The 25106-nt window shown below is 37.2% G+C and overlaps 1 protein-coding gene across 2 annotated transcripts in view; it reads left to right on the top strand.

Moving 5' to 3' along the window:
* Positions 1-552: 552 nt before the first annotated feature.
* The window catches only part of LOC120071714 (acetolactate synthase small subunit 1, chloroplastic-like), a 38102-nt gene continuing 13548 nt past the window's right edge, over positions 553-25106 (top strand). The window contains exons 1-7 of one of the 2 annotated variants that reach the window (XM_039024094.2): positions 553-886; positions 2392-2605; positions 4859-4942; positions 5255-5323; positions 6915-6998; positions 7776-7925; positions 8989-9075. In XM_039024094.2, coding sequence (XP_038880022.1) covers positions 663-886; positions 2392-2605; positions 4859-4942; positions 5255-5323; positions 6915-6998; positions 7776-7925; positions 8989-9075 — 912 coding nt within the window. In that variant the 5' untranslated portion in view covers positions 553-662. The remainder of the gene's footprint in view (positions 887-2391; positions 2606-4858; positions 4943-5254; positions 5324-6914; positions 6999-7775; positions 7926-8988; positions 9076-25106) is intronic. The other variant, XM_039024095.2, reaches the window with a different exon arrangement.

Genomic DNA, 25106 nt, shown 5'->3' with positions numbered 1-25106 from the left:
AACTTCTTATAACAACTACAAAGTGGGCCGCATCCGATAGTGTTACCAGAATAAGGCACCAAATCTTATTCATATACTATAGATCATTTAGACTATTTACTCGAATCTGATCTACTTTTATGTCTCTACATAAAGTTCAAGTACTCATATAATAGTCATGGGTAATTTACTCGAATCTTTATGATCTAATTTTCTTTCCTCCATCCATGATGACCATCAACAACGACACCTCTGTAGCGTTTTGATGGTCATCATGGATGGAGGAAAGAAAATCGCGAAGAAGAAGAGAAAGGGAAAATGAAACTTACGAACAATTTTGTAACTTTAGCTGATGATGATGTAAGCAAGATGACAATTTTCTTTTAGACAACAACCATTTTGGACTCATATTTTTGGGCTTTCATACAATTATCTCAAGTTTATTGGTATTTTGAATAAATTAACATTCAAGAAATATCCAAATTCTATTACAAGTTTATCCCCCCCCCCCCCCCCAAAAAAAAAAGAAAAGAAAAGAAAAAAGAAAAACACAAAAAAGCACGTGAGGATTGCCAAATGCCATTTCTCGTCCGCATGCGGTGCGAGGTATGTAACTGTGTGGTTTGCTTTTTAACTCCTCACTCTCCCTTTCCTTCCGAAACCATTACTCAATTCAATCAGCCATGGCGGCCGCCGTAGCGCTTTGCCCTGTTCCCGTAAAAGCTCACAAACCTGGCTATTCTGCAGTTGGTTCCAGAAATGCCTTCTCTACAAGTTTGATCGGCGAGTACCAGAAAGTGCAGAAATGGAACCGTTTCGAGCTCCGGAGGCTGCAGGTCTCTTCTGCTGCTGTTAATGATAATGCAGTGACTGTAAGCGACTCTTCTCGTCCCCCCATTCGTTCTACGTAAGTGCTCTGCAAAAACCCCGGTCCATTATCCTTCCATTTCTTTAATGCTTGTTTTTGCTTTTCAACGTTGTCTTATTCCATTGTTTATTTTTAGTTATCCATTTATTGAAACAAGCATTATCTGCTCGGTTGCTTCACTGTTTGTTCTTATTTTGACGTTTTTTTAAAAGATATTATTTAATTTAGTGGTGAGAAATGTTCGTTAGTTTCAAGTATCTTTATTTTTTTTTTACCCTCTAGGAGGGCTAACGGGTTTACAGAAAAGATTGTCATTGGCCGAAAAAAGTAATTATATTGATGTTTATGTATATTTTTAGGAAGAGAAATAAATTTCCATTGATCACATAGCTGTTTGCGCGTCAAAACAGTTTAACGTGTATTGATTTCATTTTCACCCATCTATTTCTTAATTATTGTTATTTTCTTGGAAATCCTTTTCATTTAGCTCTTATTTTAGGTTATTTTATAAATTTGATATCTAAACTTTGATCGTTGTTGTGTCAATTTGTTGGAAAATATGTACAAAATTATTAGTATTATTTTTATTTACATTAGAACACCACAACTCTTCATGAGAGAGTGCCTTTATTTGATAAAGGACACGATCTTAATAAAAAGATATGTCTTTCCTTAAAAGACAACTTTAGACCAAGAGACTTTGACTATTTGAATGATCACAAATAGTCTATAAATATGTGGTTTTCTTCCTAGTTTTACAGAATTGTTGCACACATGGTGAAGTGAAGCATTCACAGGTTAATAATGAGTCCTATCTTGGGAGACAATCATTGTTCATGACACCTTGAGCACCATAGAAGGAACAAAATTGTCTTAAGGAAACAACGTGAATCCATTGAGTTTAGATTAATTGTTTTGATTGTCTATTTATTATTCTTAATTTGTTCTTACACAATTTTATCCTTAAATTTTAAAAAGTTTCAGCCACATTGTTGCATAAAAATTTTAAAAATTTTAATTTTTCAATTTTAGTACTAATAAATTCTTGCTGTTAGCATTGTTGCATAAATGTTGCCGTGCATATTGAGTAGAAGAGCGAGATAAATAAGAGTGGAGCCAAAAGTTTTGTTTCAAAATGTATTTTGACTGATTGTCACATCAGTTATTTTTTCCATCCACCCTTATTTTATCTCACTTGTGACACATCGTGTCAAGTCATTGCTTGTTGGTCCAATCTACATGCCACACCAAGATCTAAGTAACGGTGTCAATGACTTATCACAATCAAAATCAGAAGTTTTAGATCATAGTTGGGAGATTTAAAGTTTATGGACTATATTAAAATTCAGGGCTAAATTTATAATTTAACGTTCCTTTTATTTTCCTTGTCAAAGCATCTAACTCATTATTTTTATTATCTAAGCCATTACATTTTCTTTAGTGGTAAGATGGGTCATTTGTCTCGGTTATAGTATTTTCTTTTAGATTTCTTACGATGGATGTTACAAAGTTCAAGGTAACACTGTATTCTTGTTTGCTTTCAGGGTGATGCGACATACTATATCTGTGTTTGTTGGTGATGAAAGTGGAATAATAAATCGAATTGCGGGCGTCTTTGCTAGGAGAGGTTACAACATTGAGTCCCTTGCCGTTGGATTGAACAAGGATAAGGCTCTCTTTACCATTGTTGTCACTGGAACGGAGAATGTCTTGAGGCAAGTTGTGGAGCAGCTAAACAAACTTGTCAATGTGATCAAGGTTTGGTTGATCCTTCATGCAAAAACAAACTTGTCATTTATCAGCTCTCAAAAATCATTTTGTTGTTGAGTTTCTTGTGTGGATTGGAAGCTTGCATCCCCATTCTTTTGGGTTTCGTTGTGCTCTTTCCAATAGGGAAGCGACAGAGGTGGTTGCTATTCTTTCTTTACTTGAGGGTCACCCTTTAAGGCGTGGGAGGAGAGATGTGAGGATTTGGAACCCTGATCCTTTGAAGGGGTTCTCAGGCCATTCTTGCTTTCGTAATTTGATTGATCCTTCTTCCTTAGGATTGTTTATTTTTTCGGTGTTTTGAACGATTAAGATTCTTAGGAAAGTGAGGTTTTTTACTTGACAAGTTTTACATGGACGTGCTAACACAATGGATCAACTTAAGAGGAGGTTGACCTCACTTGTGGGTCCTTTTTGTTGCATTCTTTGTCGGGAGGCGAAGGAAGACTTGGATCATATGCTTTGGTGTTGTTCAGTTTGCCAACTCCGTTTGGGATTCTTTGTTTCAGATGTTTGGCATTATGGTTGCTTGACACAGATCTGTTGGTGCGATGCTTGGGGATCCCTCTCAACTCGCCTTGTGGGAAGAAGGGTTGCTTTCTTTGGCTTGTAGGGGTGTGTGCTATTTTGTGGGTGGTGTGGGATGAGTATAACAGTAGGGTTTTTAGAGGGGTGGAGAGGGTTCCTAGTGAGATTTGGTCCCTTGTTTGTTACCACGTTTCTTGTGAGCTTTGAATTTGGAGGCTTTTTGTAACTATCCTATAGGTGTTATTTTGCATAGTTGACCTTACTTGAATAAGATCTCTTCTATAGGTTGTACAATTGTGTCCTTGAGTTCTAAGGTGTTAGTTTGCATAGTTGGAGTCCCTTTTTATAGAGAGTGCTCCTCCTTTTTATGGGCTGGTTTTTTGTATGCCCTTATACTTTTTCATTTTTTTCTCAATAAAAGTAGTTCTTCTCATAAAAAAATGCTATCTTTCTTTATTTCAGAAGACGTATGGGCAGTCGGGAAATCTTTTTGCATATAGTTTCCTTGTCTTTTTGGGGTTTCTGTCGACATAGAGGGTTGGTAGGTGATAGTGGGGTAGTATTTGTTCTTGGAAGAGCATTTATAGAAGAAATTCGAGGAGGTTAAAGTTGGAGAGTTTTCTGCCAAGGGAAAAAGATCCTTCATTTACGATGTGAAATCTGATCAAGGGGTTAGTATTCTTGGAGATAACATAGGACTGTAGAGGTTCATACTCGGAACAAGATAATCAAATTTATGTTTCAGAAGGCTTTGGTTGGGGACATCCTATCAACGTATTTGATCAATGGTGGACAAAAAAATCTTGTTAGGTCTTTGATTTGTTGTTTTCTTGGTTTGATTTTACACGCTAGTTATCATATAAGGAAGCTTATGATGTTTCCTCTTTGATTTTTTTTGTTAATAGTGTTTACACTTTGTCTAGATTCTAATTTCTAGGGATGTTCGTTTGTGAAGCTTTAATCCTTCTAATGGCTTTTGCTTCAGCTGTTCTTTGTCCTCTTATGTGGCTCTCCTTTTCCAAGCCCTTTCTTATTTTACTTGCTTTGGAAGGTGAGATTGTTTACCTAGGAAGTCATGCATGGGAAAATTGACATTATCGTTTTGATGCAAAAGGTTTCCTCTATATTGTTTGGATTGCAATGGTCTTTTTTTTTGTGTAAAGGTGCCTCAAAAGAGTTTGGATCACTTGTTATGGAGTTGTAGCTTTTTGCATCCTTGCTTTGGATGTGTTTATGGAGTTCTTCAGTGTTTCTTTGGTATATGAAAGATCCTATTGATTAATGGAGTAGGGGATGTGCTCCACTCTCTATGTATAGATATGGGAAAGTTTTGTGGAAGACCATCTTTTTGGCCGTTTTGTGAAATATTTTGTTTGAGAGAGAGAGGGTTGGGCTTATGTGCAGAAAGCGTTTGAGAAGGTGGACAGTGTCTGTCTCCCAAATTAAATTCCTAGAAAGAAATTTCCTCTGGAATCCTCCGGTAAAGAGATGTAAAATATGCTATGATTTCCTTCTCAAGGACTTGGTAAGTAGAGCTTAGGGGAAACGATTAAGAAGAATCATGGAAGACTTGACGTAATTGTGGTCTAATTTGAGGCATGTATTAAATCTGTTTATCTTGAATAAAAGAATAAAATATTAGTGATAAGTGAATAAGTAGCCACCATCCTGCTATATGTTATACCTTTAAACTCTTTAGACATTTCAATTTATCAGGTAGAAGATATCTCAAGACAGCCCCAAGTGGAGCGTGAGTTGGTGCTTATGAAACTCAATGCAGATTCAAGTACTCGTGCTGAGGTGATGACTTGCACTATGTTTTTAGTTATATTTTGATATGCTTGCCGGAAAGAACCATTTTGGTATGAATAAGAAACATAATTTTAGATTCTAATCCCTGTTTCTGTTTGTGACAACTTTTTAGAGTATTATATTCCCTCCCTGATAGAACCTCTGATTCTTCTTTTCTAATAGTCTTAGAAGGCACAGTTTGTCATTAAAAAAAGCCTAATATCCTCAGTTAAGAATTATTAGAACTTTCAATTTCTGTCACTTCATCATCATCTTCAACCTTTGATCGGTCTTATACCTCTCTCTTTTTTTAATCTTTAGATAATGTGGTTAGTCGACATCTTTAGAGGAAAAATTGTGGATATTTCAGAACATTCAGTGACAATTGAGGTAACTACTTTAGATTCTTTCAGAACATTCATTTATTGCATGGTGGACGACCAATTTTCTATTTGAATATTGGCATCTTATCATAGAAAAACACGTCAATATCTCACAAGTTCATTTTCCCTTTTATTAATTTAGATCAATTCTACTATCTTTTTAATTGTAAAATTTTTATTTTTCTATTAAGAAAATTTATATTTGCAAGTCTGCGAGATGGGAGATTCTCAGTTAGTAGAAAAAAGTTGAGAATGGCGTTTAATCTTATTTCTCATCTTCTGTTTGTTTTCCATCATCATCTTTTGTTTGATTGGTCAAGGTATATAGTAGTATTTCTTTTTGGAAAATGTCAATTCTGTTTGTTTTATTTTGTTTTTTCTTTTAAGAGTTGGCTTCGTTGTTTACCATGGATTCTAGAGCTGTTTGTTGAAAAAAAAAAAGTGTTCATTAAACTTGTTAGATAATGAAACGTATATCTTGGAACAAAATAGTAGATTCTATTACTTAACTTGCATTGGAGTTGGATTCAGTAAGATAAAAGTTGGATTTATAAGAAGTTCGTTCAATTTTGGTGAAGTGCCGACTGATTATGCCATCCAAGGAAGGTGCAAGTTGTTTTGTGGTTCCTTCTTATACTGAAAGGAGAGGACTAATGATCCTTTGGGAAATGATTAGCCTTTCCGTATAGATATTAACACTTCTTTTTTGATTATTCATCAATCTGGCTAGCTTATGCGCACCTCGACTAATCTCACGGGACAACTCATTTGATCCTTATTAAATCCCAAGTAGGTAGTGCCAAGAGGCTATTTTCGAACTCTAATTTTTCGGCTTCTCCATGCGGCACCAAGGGGTTCTCTAGGCTGCCTGCCCATATGCATGGGTTGCAGGACTAGTTTACAGGACACCCCTTAGCCAACTGTTCTCACTGCAGCGTGGTTCACCCATATGGTTAATGCGGAATCAATCACTCTCCTCAACTCTCCCAAACCACTCCGTTTGGATGTAACCCTCAACAACCTCTCGTGAGGCTCACTCAAATGTCCTTGGATAAGTAAGCAGCATGCACACACACCACAAAGCCACACAAAGCCAATCTCTACGGAAACCTTTTTCACAATACAGATCACATATACAGGACTAGTGTTACAATGCAATAACGCAAATGCAATCACCCTAAGGCAATCATACAACGGCCTCGCACTATATAAACTTTATATTTGTATTTTTATTTGTTGTATCCTTTTGTACTTCGAGCGTTAGACTCATTTCGTTATTTTGATGAAAAGTCTTGTTTTCGTTAATAAATGCCTTTTTGTAGTGCTATTATACACAAAATGTTTAAAACGTTTGATTGTATGATTATTATTTATTAAAATGACTGAGGAATTGTACAAACTTCATAAATTTATGGTTTACTAAATATTCTGTTTACAATTTCTACCAAATTGTCCCTAAAATGATTTGAGTAAAGTATGTACATTCAACATTGTACAATTGAAGTCATTGCTTATGAATTCAAGATATTTGTTTGCATTGCCCGTCTTCTATATTTGTGGTATATTAAAGAGTATTTGTTCCTTCTTAATGTCCTAAGGTGACCGGAGATCCTGGTAAGCTGGTTGCTGTTGAAAGAAATTTCAGCAAGTTTGGAATTCGAGAACTTGCTAGAACTGGAAAGGTAGAAATAATACCTTTGTGCTATTTTTTTCCGTTTGAGTTCAACCATTTGTAGGGGTGGGAATTTGCACCTGACCTGCAACACCAATTGACCATTTTTTTTTGTCTCTAACGAGCTACATCTTTTACATATGCATAAAAAGTCCAACAAAGTTAGCTCATTACTCATTAGAGACAAAGCAACACTGATTGACCATTTTCCAGTAGATTGTTATTGAGCTTCTTCCATGACTGAACCCACAAAATAAGAACGAACAAAGTGAAATTATTTAGAATATTTGTATATAGCTCACAAGTTAAGTAAGAGGGCGTCTAATATGGCAATGAATATGTGTTACCATGCATGATGCATACCTATCTATGCATATTTAAATATCTCAAATAGAAATCCTATTGGTTTAACTACAAAAAATTTATTCCCTTGGTTTGAAAAAAGTTAGAATTTAGTCCCTAGGGTTTTAGAAATTAGAGTTTAGGCCTTATGGTTTGATAAAACCTTATAAATAGTCCCTATGGTTCGATAAAATTGTCATACATAGTCCCTATTATAGGGACTATTTACAAGTGTTTTATCAATAGGGACTATTTACAAGTTTTTTATCAATTCATAGGGATTAAAATATAACTTTCCCCCAACCATAAGGACCAAATTTACAATTCAACCTATCTATGGTATGTTGATTTTAGCTTTAGATATCATTGGTTAAGTTTATCATGTACATATTTGGCATATGGATTATAAATTTAATGTACATAGAATTTGTTTGACTGTGTATAGATAGCATTGAGAAGGGAGAAAATGGGGGAGACAGCTCCCTTTTGGAGGTTCTCAGCAGCCTCTTATCCTGATCTCGAAGATTCAAGGCCAGTTGACCCCTTTGTAGGGGATGCGATTCAATCACTCAATGGCAAAGTCCCTACATCAACCGTATGTACTTTTGTTCTTTAACATGAGCTCTTTGATGAAACTTTTGCTATTCAAGATTTTTGAAGCACAGAAGTATATATTTAATTGAAACTTGTGAACATTTATTGAAGTGTTAGACTACAAAAACAATAATCAATGGGGAGATTAGAGATCCTCCGACAGAAAAAGTAGCATGTTTAATTTTACAATTACAAGTGAAAAAGAAAGTTCTATAAGCAAGATGTTTCAACTGGAATTCTTTTTAAAAGTTTTTAATTGGAAGGTAAGTTTGCTATAGGGAAAGAGCATACAAACTGCCTCAAACTGCCTCTGGTTGTTTTCCTTGTTGAAGTTTGGGTTCCTGGTGTTCTTGACCTTTTGTTCTTCAAGTTCTGTTGTTGCTTTTTAGTTTTGGTTTTCAGTGCAGGTTTTTTCCTTTATTTATTTTTTTAAAAAAATTAATTTTCCCCTCTTTTCTCTTTCTTCCTTCCTTAAGCTTTTCATTGAAGAAATGAAAAGTGGTATGAGTGTATGAATGTTTTAATGAAAGCAAAACAGTGCTTCCTGTAGTTTCTCATAGTGTTCTCAGGTCTCCGTTTATCTCCTTCCTGGGACTCCATTTCCAACAGTGCAGGGCTGTTTTGGTTGGCTGTTTCTAGAGTTGTATTTGGTGTTCCATGGTTTTCCGTAGTTTCTTTTGGAACCATTTGATTATTTTATTTTGCTCATCAGAATTACTTATTTTCTATGGTTTTCTTTTATTGCTTTCTTTCTTTCACTTCCATATGGAGTTTGTATCCTTGAGCTTTGGCGCCTTTACTTCATTGATGAAAAGTTTCTTTCTCATAAAATAAAAGGTAATTATTATTAATAACCTTTTTTTTTTATTTCATTATCTTAAATAAAGAATTGATTCTATCTTTGGGAAAAGATAGCTGTTTTCTTTGAATTTCATTTACGAGATTTGTTCTACAATTTGATTAGGGTGTTTGTTTCCCCTTTTGTATATGCTTTGTTTTTTTGTTTGTTGGTTGAGAATTGTTCATACTTGTCACTAAACTCAACGATTATGTAAATATTGCAGGGAGATGTATATCCTGTGGAGCCATATGAAAAATTTCATTCCAATCAAGTTCTTGACGCTCACTGGGGTGTTCTCTATGATGAAGATGTGCGTACGTATATTATTCTCAAATATTTCCATTGTTGTTATGAAGCAAATTTGTGTGGAAATCTTTTATATCCTTTAGTAGTCAAGAAGAATTTGTGTTTTTTTCTTCCAGCCACAATAGAAATCAAGGATAAGAAAAGACCTTTTATTTATTTATTTATTTTTGAAAAGGATACGAGTCTCTTTATTATTAAATCATAAAAAGAGACATGCTCCAAAGTACAAGAGATTTATACAAAGAGCATAAAGATCAACCAAAAAGGAAAAACCCGAGCCTACTTGAAAAGAAAACCGGATCAAAATCTGAAGTAAGTTAAGGTGCTGGGAATATAAAAACCTGCCAATTAAGAAATATGTCGTTTATTGAGAAGCCATCGAATTCTTTGTTCAAAGAGCACCAAGCTGAAGCGTTCCTTTTAGCCGAATCAAAACGAAACTCCCAATTTTTCCCAGCATCATGGAAAATTCTCTGATTCCTTTCAAATCAAATATCTGATAGAATAGCCTTGACCATGTTGATCCAACGCAGCCGTGGCTTTTTGGGAGAAAGGGACTCGAGAGGAGATAAGTTAGGTTGCCTCTGAGACTATCACCAAATACCCCTACGAAGTTGAACATGTGAAAGAAGGACCACCAGCACTTTTCTGCAAAAGTACATGAGAAGAAAAGGTGCTGTAAATCTTCATTTGCCGAATTACATAAGGGGCAAACAAAGGGCAATAAGGCGACTGAGTGTAGTTTTCTTTGCAGAACCATGGAGCAATTCAACAGACCAAAGAGCATAATCCATATCTGAATGTTAACTCTCCTTGGGCTTTTAGATTTCCAAAGAGCTTTGAAGAGGGAGATCTCCATTGGGTGCTTGGAGGAGAGGTGGGCTGTGAGGGACTTGACTGTGAAAGAGCTTGAGGCTTCCAAGGACCCGTAGCGGCTGTCCGGGCTAGATGAAACTGACTTTTCTGATAATGCAAGCAGCAATGCTTGAAAATGAGCGATCTCATCTTTTAACAGTCGTCGAAAAGTGATAGACCAAGAATTTAGGGAATGATCCCAATGATCAGCTATGGAGCCCCTTGGCAGTAAGGAGATCCTAAACGGAGATGGGAAATGAGAGGACAGTGCAGAAGGAAAAAGCCAAGGGTCTGACCAAAAGCTGACTCTATTTCCCTCTCCAACAATAAAGGGAGCTAAATCTTCCACCTTGGACCTTTTTTTGATATATTTATCCACGGGCTTCTCAAACTATTCCCATACTTTCCAGATGAGTGCCAATCATAAGGCCCTTTGCCGTGGATGCTGGCAATAATCCTCTGCCAGTAGGAATTCCCCTCCATCATGTACCGCCAGCCCCATTTGGCAAGCAAAGCCGTGTTTTTGACTTTAAGTCCTCCCAAACCGAGACCTCCGTTTAAAAGAGATTGAGAGACTAAACTCCATTTAGCCAGATGATTGATTTTGCTTCCTTTATGGCCTTCCCAAAAGAAATTTTGGATTAATCTTTCTAGGGAACAAGCCACTGAGTCCGGCATTGAGAAGATAGACATGTAGTACGTTGGGAGGTTGGATAGAACTGAAGAACAAAGTGTTGCCCTTCCACCTCTTGAGAGATTGAACCGTTTCCATGTATCTAGTTTTCGGTGGACCTTTTCTATCACAGGCTGCCAAAAGAAGTATTGCTTAGGATAGCCTCCAAGGGGTAAACCAAGGTAAGTGAGGGGGAGATCTTCGGCCCTGCAATTAAGAAGTCCAGCCATGTAAGATAAATCACTTTTTGCTATATTAACTCCGCTGAGGGCTGACTTTTTCCAGTTAACCTTCTGACCAGAACACCATTCAAAGAGGCTGATTGCTTCCTTTAGTTTTAGAAGCATTTTGTTGTCATGTTTGCAAAATATGAGGGTATCATCAGCAAATTGGAGCAATGGAACATGGATCCTCTCCTTTCCAACCACAAAGCCCTCATATACTCCATTAGCATACAACTTTTCAATAATAGAACCGAGCACTTCACTTAATAAGATAAAGAAGAAAGGTGACAATGGATCTCCTTGTCTAATGCCTCTTGAAGCTAGAATACGACCTCGGGGTCTTCCATTGATGATGATTGAGTATTTAGGGTCTTGAATGCAGCCCAAAATCCATGAAATCCAAAGGGATTCAAAATTTTTAGCAATTAAAATCTTCTCTAGAAAGGACCAATCCACCCGATCAAAAGCTTTCCCCATATCGAGTTTTAGGATTCAACCCTTTATCTTTTTTGCTCTGTATTCTTCCACCACTTTATTAACAATCAAGACAACATCAAGAATTTGTCTTCCTTCAATGAAAGCGTTCTGAGATGGGCCGATAATGGAATTCGTCACTTTTTTCAGTCTTTCAGCAAGAACCTTTGCCACTACTTTGTATGTTGGGGTAGTAAGGCTGATTGGTCTGAAATCCTTGATGGAGACTGCATCTTCTTTCTTTTGGATGAGGCAGATGAAATTTTCTCTAACACAAGCATTCAATTTGCCACTAGAGTGAAAGTCTTCGAAGAGCGTAGTGAACTTATCCTTGACCAAAGACCAAAATCTCAAGAGAAACTCTGAAGTAAAGCCATCTGGTCCGGGAGTTTTATTTTCCCCCAAAGATTTGATGGCCATAACAATTTCTGTTTCCGTGAACTTTGTAGTGAGTAGAGCATTCTGAACTTGTGTGACTTGGGGCCAATTTAAGGGGGCTGGTAAGTACCTGATTCCTAGGAATTTTGAGTAGAGGGAGTCATAAAAACTTAGAATAATTCCTTCAACTTCTTTGAATGAGTTTGTAGGCACCCCTTGATCATTGAGGAGCTCAATAATCTGGTTCTTCCTTTTCCTTGTTGCCAAAAACCGAGGAAAGAAACTAGAGTTTTCATCTCCCAATTTCATCCAATTCAGCTTACATTTCTGTATTAGATTCCTTTCTTTCAACCTATAAATGCTTAGCAATTCTATTTTTAGCTTGGAGATGCTGGCTGCCACCACATAATCCCAACCCAAAGAATCAATCTGAGCTTCTTTTTCAGCTATTTCCTTTGACAGGGCCATTTCCTCTCTGCTTTGAGCTTTTTGGTATTTAGCTAACCAGGTTTTTAGAGCTTCTTTGACCAGCCTTAAGTTTGCATTGATGACATAGCCTGGCCATCCCTTTATGTTGCTGTTCTTCCAGGAGTTTTCAATGGAAGTGACACACTCTTTGTTGTATAGCCAACTGTTACAAAATCTGAATGGAGAGGGGCCCCAACTAATAGTGCCTGCACTTAGGAGCAATGGAAAATGGTCAGAAAGAAGGCGTACTTGGCGATTCACTCTTGAATTGGTAAATAATTCATCCCATTCCTTATTGATAAAGAATCTGTCCAGCAGAGATTTAGAGTTGGAGTTTTCTCCTCTGGACCATGTAAATTTTCCATTTGATAAAGGAATCTCTGGTAGGTTGGCTGAATCAATGAATTCATTGAAAAGTTTCATGCCTTTGGTATTTCTTCCGGTAGGTGATCATTCATGACTCCAATGGGTTAAGTTAAAATCCCCTCCTAAGCACCAAGCTTCAGGACAGTAACCTGCAATGGCAGATAGTTCAGGCCATACATATCTTCTCTCCTTATAATCAACTGGTCCATAAACATTGGTGACCCAACAGACTTTCTTGCATAGGGTACGACATTTGATCGACAGGGAACAACCCCCTTTAAGAGATTCTAAAACTTCAATTTTGCTACTATCCCACATTGTTAATAGGCCACCAGACTTGCCAAAAGAATCCACTGATTCCCAGCCAATTTCTTTAGAACTCCAAATAGATTTGATGAAGGCAGCATCGAAATTCTCCTTCTTTGATTCCTGAATAAGTACTAAATCCGGGTGTAGACTTTTGAGCAGCCTTCTGAGTGCAATTCTTTTATTTAAGTCTTTAAGACCCCTTGTATTCCAGGAAAGTATCTTCATTAAGAGCAGGGTGGGAGGAATCTAGCAGGGGAGGGGGACTTCAGGCCAATATGAAGCCACAGTCCTTAACAATGGATGTTAAGTGATCTGGAATTTCTGGTGGCTGTGCTGGTGGGGGACAAGTAGTGCAATGCTCCAAAGGGATATCCTTTTCTTCCATGGAAAATAAAGGCTGGAGATCTAGGCCGAGGGTAGAGTCTTGAAACCTTTCAGCTTGAGCTGAAACAGGGCAAAATTCCAGTTCTGCACTGCTTACACTAAAGGGTGAGTCCAACTCCAAAATTTCTAAACTTTTTGGCTTAGGAGGGGAGCAGGGTAATCCCCTTATGAAGATGTTGCTTGATTTCGGAATGGTGAATCTGGTGTGGTTGAATTGCAAAGATTGTGAAATGGGGGAAGCTTTATTTAAAATTGGAGAGGGGAGTTGGATTTTTGTGCAACTTACCTCTAACAAGTCCGGATTGCTGTCACTCTGAATTGAAATGGAAGGGTCCGAAGCCACACTTGCTGCCTTTAAGGCCATGTCATGAAGTCTTGTCCATTTATTTTTGAAAGAGGTTTTTCTTCGGATAAAGGGAGAAGTGATCTCGAGCGTTTGATTGGTTTTGGCATGGAGAAGAGCAGTCGGGGGTTTTCCAAAGTGGCAGCTAGGAGTTTCAGAAGCTGGAGTAATGCAGGGGCCTCTCTGAGAAGCCCTTTGAATACTGCTGACCTGTCCTTCCTTTTGAGACTTTTCAGTTGCTCTTGATTTATAGGAAAACAAATATTCTGGGCCTTTCATATCTCTACCCTGCACTTCCTCAGACACTTCTTGCATGTTAAAAACTTTTTGGGGAGTAGAAAGGTCGGCTAAAGGGCTGGTAAAGAGTCGTGACCTTTCCCCTTCTTCTTCTTTATCAATTAAATTATTGGAGGCACCTTTATTTAAAAGTTGACCGGTAGAAATATTCTCTTTCCTCATAAAAGACGACTCTTCGTTTTCTTCTGAGTCGTTTCCACTTCCTTGGCATATAACTTTTGACGACCTTTCCCCTTCATTTGCTCTGTTTGGCCGGAAAAGCCTCTTCGGTTGGACTGACGGCTGAAGTTCATTTTCTATTGGAGCTTTAGGGTTCCTCGAATAGCTTGGAATCGACTGAGAAGAAGCTAAAAAGGACCGATCTGAATGTAGAACCAGGGAATCGACACCTTCATCCTTCAAAACTTGATTTAAACGTAATATATCAAAAGGATTTGAAAAATCATCAATGGAAATTTCACTAGAATTAAAAACAAGGGAGTCTGAACACTGAATATCACCAAAATTCAAGAAAAAACTGCCAAGGCTTTCATGCTTAACTTCGATAGTCGTCGGGATGTAGCCACACAAATTCCTTTTAACTCTGATTTTGGCTTCTTGACAATTATTGAGATTAAGGGTCTCAACAGCTATGCTTTCCAGGCCACCAAAATATGCTCCGATGGCTTCAAAAGTACTTCGGCACCAAAAATCAAGGGGGAGATGTTTTATGCTTAACCACCCCCCAAAACCTTTCATGACTGTTGGTCTACCATGCTTTTTCGAATACCATTTATCAAATAAAAGGTGGAAGGGGCCAATTTGTTGTCACTTTCCATTGGAATCAATCAATTTAGCTAGGTCCCCTTGTTCAACTCTGATTAATGCCATATCTGCGTGCAGGGGATTTAGAATAATATTGGAGTTGAAAGAACCTCTCAAGACTTGTGCTATTTCCTTCCATTCATTGTGGACAAAAAACCTTGACACTAGCCATAAGTGATGGAAGTCTTCTTGGAGGACATCATAGTCCTTTTTTACCCAGAAACAGGGCTTACTCTGTTTTTTCTTGCTTGGAGCAGAGGGCTGAGGTTGTGATCTGAAGGATTTTTGTACTGGATGATCTGGTAATGAATCGTTGGAAACCTTTTTGCCCTTCACCACATCTGAGAAACTTTTTGTTGAAGGTGCTTGAATGTTAACAGAAAGAGTACCGGATGATGAAGGGTCTGGAGTAGAAGAGCTCACCATTTCCTTGAATTCTTGCCACCCTGTCTCACCATCGCCATAAGGAATGTGGATGTTTGTTCTGCCTCCTGAAGAAGACCAGACTGCACATTCAATGAACCACTGATTCTTGCTTCGAAACTTTGCTAACCGGATGAAGCCCTGATCAACTCTTTCCTTAAGGAGGAAGAATTCGAAAGTTGGGCCATTCAAGAGTCTATCGAGGCTATCATTCAGCCATAGTGTTGCGGCCGAAGAGAGGAAGGTTTTTTTACCGCACTTCAAATCTTCCAGCCAGAAGCCATTCTTTTCCCGCTACATACAAAAGTAATGATCTGAAATACGACAACTTTTTAGTTCCATAATGCTGCAAAACAAAGGTGAAGGGCTCGAAAGGCAGAGGGGAGGTTACGAGGGAAAGAGGAGGGAAGGAGAGGAGGAGGGGCCAGCCGGAGGGGAGAGGATGGGGACTAGGTGAGGGTAATCGGAAAGGGAGGGTGGACGCCGGAGGGCTTGGGGAGGGAGGAGAGAGGAGAGAGCATTTTTCTACCGCTTGTTTTCTCTTTAAAAAATAATAGCTAGTCCAATGGTAGAAAAATGAAATGAGACCTTTTATTGATATAATGAAAAGAGAGTTTGATAGATCCAAGTTCTCTCTTCTCTCTTCCCTCTTCCTTGTCTACACCCCAGTGACTATATCTTCTTCTTCAGTGTTCTTCATTCCAATTAGCCGAAATATGGAAGTAGAAAGTTGCAAGGTGAATGGTTCCTTCTTTTGCATCTAGTTCGAATCCAAATGGTTCTACGTTGAGGATATGGATGTCAACAAACTCCTCCCTTTGGCTAAGTTTCACCTTCAATAGTTTGTGGAGCAAATTTCAAAACTACTCTAGGGTCGAGCAACCGATTCTTCCTCAAGAATGATCGAGACCAATAAGGGGCAACAAGGTTGTCCAAATTCAGAGATGCTTCCAATTTGGTTATGAGATGTGTCATCCGGCCATTCACTTGTGGTCGTTTCTTTATTCACATTCCGATGGGTCCATTGCAATAGGGTTGGCACTCTTTTCTTCGAATGCTTAAGGGCTTCTTGAGCAAGTATGAGATCGTTGAATGACAGGTCTCGACGAGGCCGGCATTAAAATCCACCATGGCTTACTTGGAGCTACCTATCTCCAAAAAGAACAAGTTGAGTTATGCAGACACATTAGAGCCACATCGTTTACATCCACCTCTACAACAAAACAGAGTTTGAATAACAAATTGCAGTCCCCAATTCAAGTGATGATAAAACAGAGCATGAATTCTTTCTGGGTTCTAAAGAATAACGATGTCAGTTGATTCAGCAATTTCTCGTCTTCATCTGTCTGGTATTTCATCCATCGAAAGATGTGATTTCTTCTTCTGTCATAGGGAAGTTTTAGAAAGTCACCGATTACTTCCTACCAGTGTTCTTATTTGAATGAGTTTTTTGAAAAAGGTATATGGTTTCCAAATCATAAAGGGAATTTATTTCAAAGAGGAATTTGACAATCTATGGATTATTTCAAAGTTATTTGTGTTCAATGATTAGAAGGAAATAGCCAAATTGTTGGAGGAATTATTGCAAACTAAAGTTATTGTCAATGCAAGACAAAGCCTTGATTAAAATTGACCAGGGCAATTTGGTTGATCTGATTCAGACTCTGGGCAAATGGCAGGCATTTGGTCCTTTTCATTTACTATTCGAAAAGTGGGATAGATTCAGACACAATAGACCATCAATTATGAAAGGATTTGAGGGGCTGGCTTTCAATTAAAAAATCTTCCATTAGATTATTGGAGTAGAAGCACTTTTGAAGCAATTGGAGCCTATTTTGGGGGCCTTGAAAGTATTGCAACTGAAATTTTAAATCTTCTAAACTGTTCGGAAGCCAAAATTCAAGTGAGCAAGAACCCCTGTGGTTTTATTCCGACGACTATTGAGATCAAGGATGCAAAAATGCGACAATATCTTTTTAAATTTTGGTGATATTGAAGTTACTGAAGCTCCTAAAATAATTCATGGTGATTTATTTATTAAAAATTTCACTAATCCAATTGATTTAGTTCGTCTGAATCAAGTTTTACAGGATGAAGACATCGACATTAACGTTTTGAAACCCGAATGGTTTTCCTCACTTCATATCAATCCAAGCTGGAGTTCACAAGAAATCCTTATGCGACACTTAATAGGATAAATAGCCAAAGTTGAAGAATTCATCGGTGGAAAAACTAAGTCGGAGTTTCGAAAGCAACCTTCTTCATATGAGAATATTGTTTTAGGTTTGAAGAAGATGAAGTCCCAGACCAGTGTGAACGTATCAGTGGAATTCGAAGAGTCAGATTTAAGGAGGAAAGAGATTACAACTAACAACTCGACTTATAAATACAATGGCATGCTTTGCAATAATTCTCTCGATAATGATATTATGGAAACTTCTCAACCCATGGCTTTTGAAATTCCTCTGCAGATAAATCAACAACCCCCTGGGCCCACTTCGGTGGCTTTTTGCTATGCAAATAACAATTCAGCAGCATCTGGCACAGTGAAACCATTGGTATTCTCCTCGAATGAAGACTCATCCAATGAGCGAAAAACCATCAAGTTTTCAATTGAATGCCTCATCCAATGGCAGTTCACAAAATATTGGTCCAAAAATGATCTGTTGAAGCTTGCTGCATTCGTGCTAAAAAAACAATCCTTGCCGAAAGGTTAGTTTCTAGCTCACCTTCAGCCCAGAAGTTTAAACACTCTGCCTTCATAATTCCAAATTCAAAGGTTCAATTTATGAGAGGTATTCCGTGCTCTCCTTTGAACTTCTGCCAAAAAAGAAGCATTCAATCCAGCTCCACTTCTCCCATTAGCGTTATCAGTGAGGGACTTAGATTGTTCCGGGAATGAAGATGACCAAGAAGTCGCAGTGCAAGTTGATAATTTTGGGATTGATTTCAATTCTGTGTTTCAAATTGAAGATGACTTGAAAAATAATGTGGTGGCTGCTTCATGTTTCTCTCCATTGTCCCCTTCTGAAATTCCTCCACATGTGAAATCCATAGTTCAAGAATATGGATTAAGATTCTCTGTTTCAAATTGAAGATGACTTGAAAAATAATGTGGTGGCTGCTTCATGTTTCTCTCCATTGTCCCCTTCTGAAATTCCTCCACATGTGAAGTCCATAGTTCAAGAATATGGATTAATTTTGGGTTGATTTTTACCCTTTGACAAGCTTCATTGAATATGAGAGTTACCTCTCGGGCTGAAGCTCCCATAGGCTTTGTTAGGTCCTTCATTGAAGTCTAGGCCACGGTTGTTTTGGACTAATGTTGTTAAAGATTCATTAGATGGAACTTAGTTTGAAAGGAATCAACGCGTCTCTCACAATAAGCCTATAATTGAAGGGTTCGTTTTGGCATTGCTAGCCCCACAACAAGATATCTACTTGAACTGGAGAGCCGTACTTTGTCCAAATATTCATGTCTTGACTTGTATTCTGGGCCGATTATGCTTGTATTGTTGTTAAAGTTGTTTTGTTGGATGTTTTTGTTGTTCGTTTTAGGATATGAGGATGATATGAGGGTGTTAATTGATATCATAGTTGTTTTGTTTTCTTTTGTATCTAAGTATTATTCTCTGAGCAATAGTCTAATTTTATTATGTCAATGAAGTGGTTTGTTTCTGTTTTTTTTTAAAAAAAGATATAATGAAAAGAGTCTAATCTCAAAATAGTCTCAAAATACAAGAAATAGTAGCTAAAAATAAAATTAAAACATAAGATGAATTAGATTTATTAGGGACAATAAAAGCACTTCAATTCAAATTAATATCCTGAATTGAATAGTTAGATAAATGCTTGGATGGAGAATGACTTCGAGATGAGTTGAATCCCGATGAGCTCAAACCAAATCTCAGACAAAAGAGCTTAACTTGCATTACTTGGATGGAGAACAACATGAGGAAGTAAGGAGACAAGCTGAATCCATATGAGCTCAAACCAAATTTCGGACAAAAGAGCTTTACTTGCATTGGACTTGATGTGGCAGGATTAGTGTAAATTAGGATATCTTGGTTAAATTCTTAATTGGTTAGGATTAGGATTAGTTTTCTTGATTGATTAAGATTATGATTAGTTCCCTTGGTTTATTAGGATTAGGATTAGTTTCTTTGATTAATTAGGATTAGAATTAGGATTAGTTTGCTTTCCAATTCTCTATAAATAGAGAGATTATCTTCTTGTATGGGCAATTTTTGATTAATAATAAAGACTTTGGTTTTATTATTGGAGCTCTCTCTCCTTTTATCTCTTAGGCTACATCAATTTGGTATTAGAGTAGCCGTCTGGGCCACTGTTGACTGCTGCCGGTGGAAAACTGGGAAACTCTTGACGACATTGATCGCAAGAGGGAGTTTCGTGAGCCGTGCTCGTTGGTGAATAGGCCACATCTATATAGGGTGAACCCTTCAAATTATAGGAAAGAAAGAAGATATCGTCTCCTGATCCCGTGTCTTGTATCGCTCCTATTTAAGTACACATCTCTTGTACTTTCTTTTTATGCATTAATAAAAAGTTTGGTTTCCTTTTCAAAAAAAAAAAAGAACTATTACCGATCAAGGAAAATGCTGAAGAAAAAATATCGCAGTTGGTATAGGCAAGAAAGTCAAATTTACTCCCAAAAGCAGTGCTAGAATTATTACTCAAGTGATTTAGAAGAAGAATTCCAATATAATAACTTCGCTCGTACTCGATTTTCTCAAAGAACCTATCATTACCCACATTTGAATTTTGATTATAGTGATTCTAACAATTCCGATGAAGATTCTAATGTTGTTTGGAATGGAATAACAAGGCGCCATTATCAACAAAGGGCTAGATGATCCAATCAAACTGGTTTCTCAAGAAATTGACGTAAGAATTGGGAATTAGATGATTCAAAAAATGATTCAAAGTGTGAAAGAAATTATTATTACCAACATCAAAGAACATCGATAAATCAGTCTAACACCAATACGGAAGTCTAAACATTTTCAAGAAATCAGAAATATTCAAATAAGAGCATCTATTAAGAAAACTTTTGGAAAGGAATGGATAAAATTTGGGGTCTTTTGAAAAAAATATTCAAGAAAAGCATAATTATAATCTTGGGAAAGTACCTTTTTAGTCCCCGAGTTTTCTGGAATAAGTGCATTTGATCCCTGAAGTTTTAAATTAGCCATTTTAGTCCCTAAGTTTTCAATAATAGGTTTAAAAGGTCCTCTTCATTAATAGAACTGTTTAAATTAACAGATCTGTCTAAGTAGATTATTTAAATGCCGATGTGGCTTGCTGACTAAGTTGATGATTTGGATTTAAATTTGTCTCGTGAGACGAACTTCACGAGAAATGAACTCAACTTCATGTCATTTCTGTCTTTTATCTCGTGAAGTTACTTCACGAAACGAACTTCATGAGATGGACGTCACGATAAATGAACTCAACTTCATGTCATTTCTGTCTTACTTCATGAGATGAAATTCACGAGATAAAAGACTTCACGAGCCAAATTAAAATCCAAATCATCAACTTAGTCAGCACGCCACATTAGCATTTGAGTAATCTACTTGGACAGATCTGTTATTTAAACAGTTATGTTAATGAAGAGGACCTTTTAAAGCTATTATTGAAAACTTAAGGATTAAAATGACTAATTTGAAACTTCAGGGACGAAATGCACCCATTCCAAAAAACTTGGGAACTAAAAAGGTATTTTTCCCTATAATCTTCAAGATTTTTCAAGAAACCATTAAGAATTACATTTAATCACTTAAGAAGAACAATAACTCATCCAAATGAGCTGTGAAATTGCAAAAAAATGAACGGAGTAGAAGAAAATAAAAAATCAATTGAAGACGAGTTGAACAAGGCAGGTAGAAAGATTGAAGAGAAGCTTCCGTTGGAAAATGAAAAAATCAATGGAACTAATATGGAGGTTGCTTAATCTGAACTAGATGATGAGGAACAATTAATCGATGAAATCATCGATGAAGGTGTTGAAGAAGATGAAACCATTGCAAAGAACGTGTCCATTTGGTTAGATCAATTAACTGAGGCACACAACCAACCACAACTACCTCCATCGCTAGAGAATAGAGCCTTGGCCACCAAGAAAGACAACAAGAGAATCAACAACACCAATGGTATGCAAGAAATGTCCAAGATTTACCGAGAATCATTCAAAAACAACCATGATCAAGGTTATATTTGAGGAAATATCGAGAGTATGTAAATTTTTCAAGTGTAGAAGAAAAAGATATTTGTGGGCAACCTAATTCAAAGATAATTGAAAATCTTTTTCCTTAATTCTTTGAGAAATTTGCATATATTTTAGCAATAGAGGATTTTTTGAACAACTTAATTCTTGAGTTCGTTGATGATAGTATTGATGGAAATAATTTTTCCCTTTCAAGAATCAAATATCCAATATATTGGCGTGACTCGTGAGTATGTAAATTCTTCAAGTGGGGAAGAAAAAGATACTCGTGGGCAACCTAATTCAAAGATAATTGTAAATATGTTTCCTCAATTCTTTGAGGAATCTACATATATTTTAGCAACAAATGATTTTTTGAACAACTTAATTCTTGAGTTCATTGATGATAGTATTGATGGAAATAATTTTCCTTTTTTTTTTTGGAAGGGAAACAAACCTTTATTATTTATTAAAAGAGAGTACAGAAGATGTGTACTTGAATTATAAAGGCAAAAAACTAAGAACTAAGGATCAAGAGGTACACCTGGACATCTCAACTAGGTTGACTCTCCTTTAGCGCCCTCATCATATCCGAACCAGCAATTCAAAGAACTAAGAAAAAGGAAGCCTTACAAAGCAACCAGAGAGAAACTAAGTACAAACAAATAAAAAACTTCTTAAACAGCAGATGCAATACATAGGAAATCAAAAACAAAAAACCCAGAAACAAGACCACAATATGCTGAAAAGCAGTCCACTATCTTTTGAAACTAGCTGTCCAAATGAATGAAGGCCTGCTAATTTAAACTTATATCTCGTAAGGAGTAGGCCTCAAATGCTTTAGAGAGGGAGCACCAAAGAGAAGCATTAAGCTTTGCAGCCTCAAACCAAGCAAACCAAGGGGTTTCCTTATCTTGAAACACTCTTTGGTTTCTTTTGAACCAAATCTCAGCAAGCAATGCTTTTGCAGCATTAGTCCACAATAAATTTGAATTTTTCTTGAATAATGGCCCAATAAGTATATGCTGAACATTGTTTTTGAAAGCGTTGTCAAAGACCTAACAAGTGGTGAAGTATTTAAAAAGAGTTCTCCAGCAATTAGTGGCATATGCATAGTCAAAGAAAAGGTGTTGGAGGTCTTCCCCATCTGATTTGCATAAAGGACACCAATTGGGAGAAAGAGAATGGGAAGGCAGCTTCTGTTGTAACATTGAGGAGCAATTAAGGGCTCCAAAAAGCATTATCCACACTGTTATATTAACTCTCCGAGGGCTGTTGGACTTCCAAAGGGCTTTCTGAAGGCAAGATGTGAGTGGTGAAGCCAAAGAAAGGTGATTAATCAGTGATTTTACTGAGAAGGGACCATTAGCTTCTAGGGACCATATGCGAGTATCTTGGCAGTTTTTAACTTCTTTCTTGGACACCAAGAGTAACAAATTTTGGAACTCTAAGATCTCTTCTTCCTTTAATAACCTTCTGAAGTTGATGGACCATGAAGAAGTTTGAAAATCCCAATGATTTGAGACTGAACCATTTAGGTTGATGGCTATACCAAACAAGGACGGGAAGCTATCTTTAAGAGGAGTATAATCCAGCCATGGGTCTTGCCAAAACAAAATTCGGCTGCCATTTCCTAACTTAAAAGCTGCCAATACTTCCACTTTCATCCACGATCTTGAAATACTGATCCAAGGGCTGCGAAGGCTACATTTTACCTTTCCGGAAGTGTGCCATCCAAAAAAACTGCTGCCATGAATACTCTTAACAACTTGTCTCCAAAAGGATGCGTGTTCGTGCATAAAACACCAGCCCCACTTAGCTAAAAGTGCCAAGTTTCTAGCCTTCAAACCTCCTAACCCGAGTCCACCATCTTCTTGCTTTCTAGAGACAAGCTCCCATTTCATCGAGTGATTTATCTTACCACCATTGTGGCCTTCCCAAAAGAAGTTTCTTATGATTCTTTCTAAGGCTGAAACCACCTTTTCAGGCATCAGAAAGGAGGACATATAGTAAATTGGTAAATTAGAAAGGACTGATTTGCAAAGAGTAGCTCTTCCTCCTCTTGATAGATTATATCTTCTCCATTTATCTAATTTATTCTGTAATTTGTCAATTACCGGCTGCCAAAACTCCACTTTTTTTTGGTATCCTCCCAAGGGGAGGCCCAAATATAAGAAAGGAAGGTGTACTAATTGGCAATTCAGCCTTGATGCTACTGCCCTCAACTTGTTTTCTTCTATATTGATTCTACAAAGGGCAGATTTTTCCCAATTAACCTTCTGTCCGGAACACCACTCAAAAAGTGCAAGGGTTTTTCGAAGATTATCTAGCATGTCATCATCATATTTGCAAAATAACAATGTATCATCTGCAAATTGAAGGATGGAGATCTGAACTTTGTCTTTTCCAACCATGAAGCCTTCATACAAACCTCTTTCATGGATTCTGTCAACCAACACACTTAAGACATCACTTACTGAAAGGAATAGGAAAGGAGAGAGGGGTCCCCTTGCCTAATCCTCCTTGTGGCCTTTATTCTACCTCTTGGTCTTCTATTTATGAAAATGGAGAATTTTGGATTAGAAATACAGCCGGTAATCCAAGAAATCCATCTGGGGTGGAAGTTTCTTCCATGAAGAATTTTTTCAAGAAACTCCTAGTCTACTCTATCAAAGGCTTTTTCTAAATCGAGTTTTAGAATCCAACATTTTTTCTTCTTGGCTCTATAATCTTCCACTGCCCCATTTTCTATTAGGATTGGGTCAAGAATTTGTCTACCTTCAATGAAGTTTCTTCCATGAAGAATTTTTCAAGAAACTCCTAGTCTACTCTATGAAAGGCTTTTTCTAAATCGAGTTTTAGAATCCAACATTTTTTCTTCTTGGCTCTGTAATGCCCCATTTTCTATTAGGATCAGGTCAAGAATTTGTCTACCTTCAATGAATGCACTGTGTTGGGCCTATTAAGCTAGGCATGATCTTTTTAAGCCTTTCCGCAAGGATTTTGGCTATTATCTTATAGACAAGAGTGGATAAGCTGATGGATTTGAAGTCTTTCACTAAGACTGCCTCTTCCTTCTTTTGGATTAGACAAATAAAGTTTTCTTTTAACTCCTCAAAAATATCCTTAAGATGTCTTTTAGTAAATTCCAGAATTTAAGGATGAATTCTATGGTAAAGCCATCCGGTCCTGGTGCTTTATTCCTTCCCAATGCCTTGATTGCATTTTTAATTTCTGAAAAATTAAATCTAGTTACCATCTGTCCATTTTGCTTAGTAGAAACCCTTGGCCATTCCAGGTTCAGCGGGATTGATCGAGAGCCCAAGCATTTTGAGTAAAGATTGGTATAAAACCCCAAGATTATTGCTTCTATTTCTCTGAAGGACTTTGTTGGAACTCCTTGCCAACAAAAATTAGTCAAAATTTCTCAAGAAATCCATTTGTTTCCATCTTAGAGGTGGACAGGTTGAAGTTGAAGAACGCAGAGGCAAATAGCCAGAAGCCTCCCCCTGTTTTTGATTTCCTGCCAAAACAGAATTTGAATCCAAACATGCTTGATGTGAACACTGACAGGAATAAAATGAAGCCGAATTCTTACCTCCACGTCCATCGGAAAGAAGACAATTTGAATTCCCATTAAAAGGTAATAAAGAAGATTTTCAAAACACGACCCCTGCTATGCTTAATAATATAAAGTCATCTCGGTAGTTGCACCATCCTCACCTGCCCTTGTTCAGGAACCTTTCGAATACCCAATTAATGAAGCTCCTTCATCCATAGAAAAAGCTACGGTCTTCTCCTTTAATAAAAA

This window comes from Benincasa hispida, chromosome 2 (assembly GCF_027475165.1).
Source record: "Benincasa hispida cultivar pf3 chromosome 2, pf3_genome.v1.1, whole genome shotgun sequence".
Lineage (NCBI taxonomy): Eukaryota > Viridiplantae > Streptophyta > Magnoliopsida > Cucurbitales > Cucurbitaceae > Benincasa > Benincasa hispida.
This window is presented reverse-complemented; position numbering and strand designations above follow the sequence as displayed.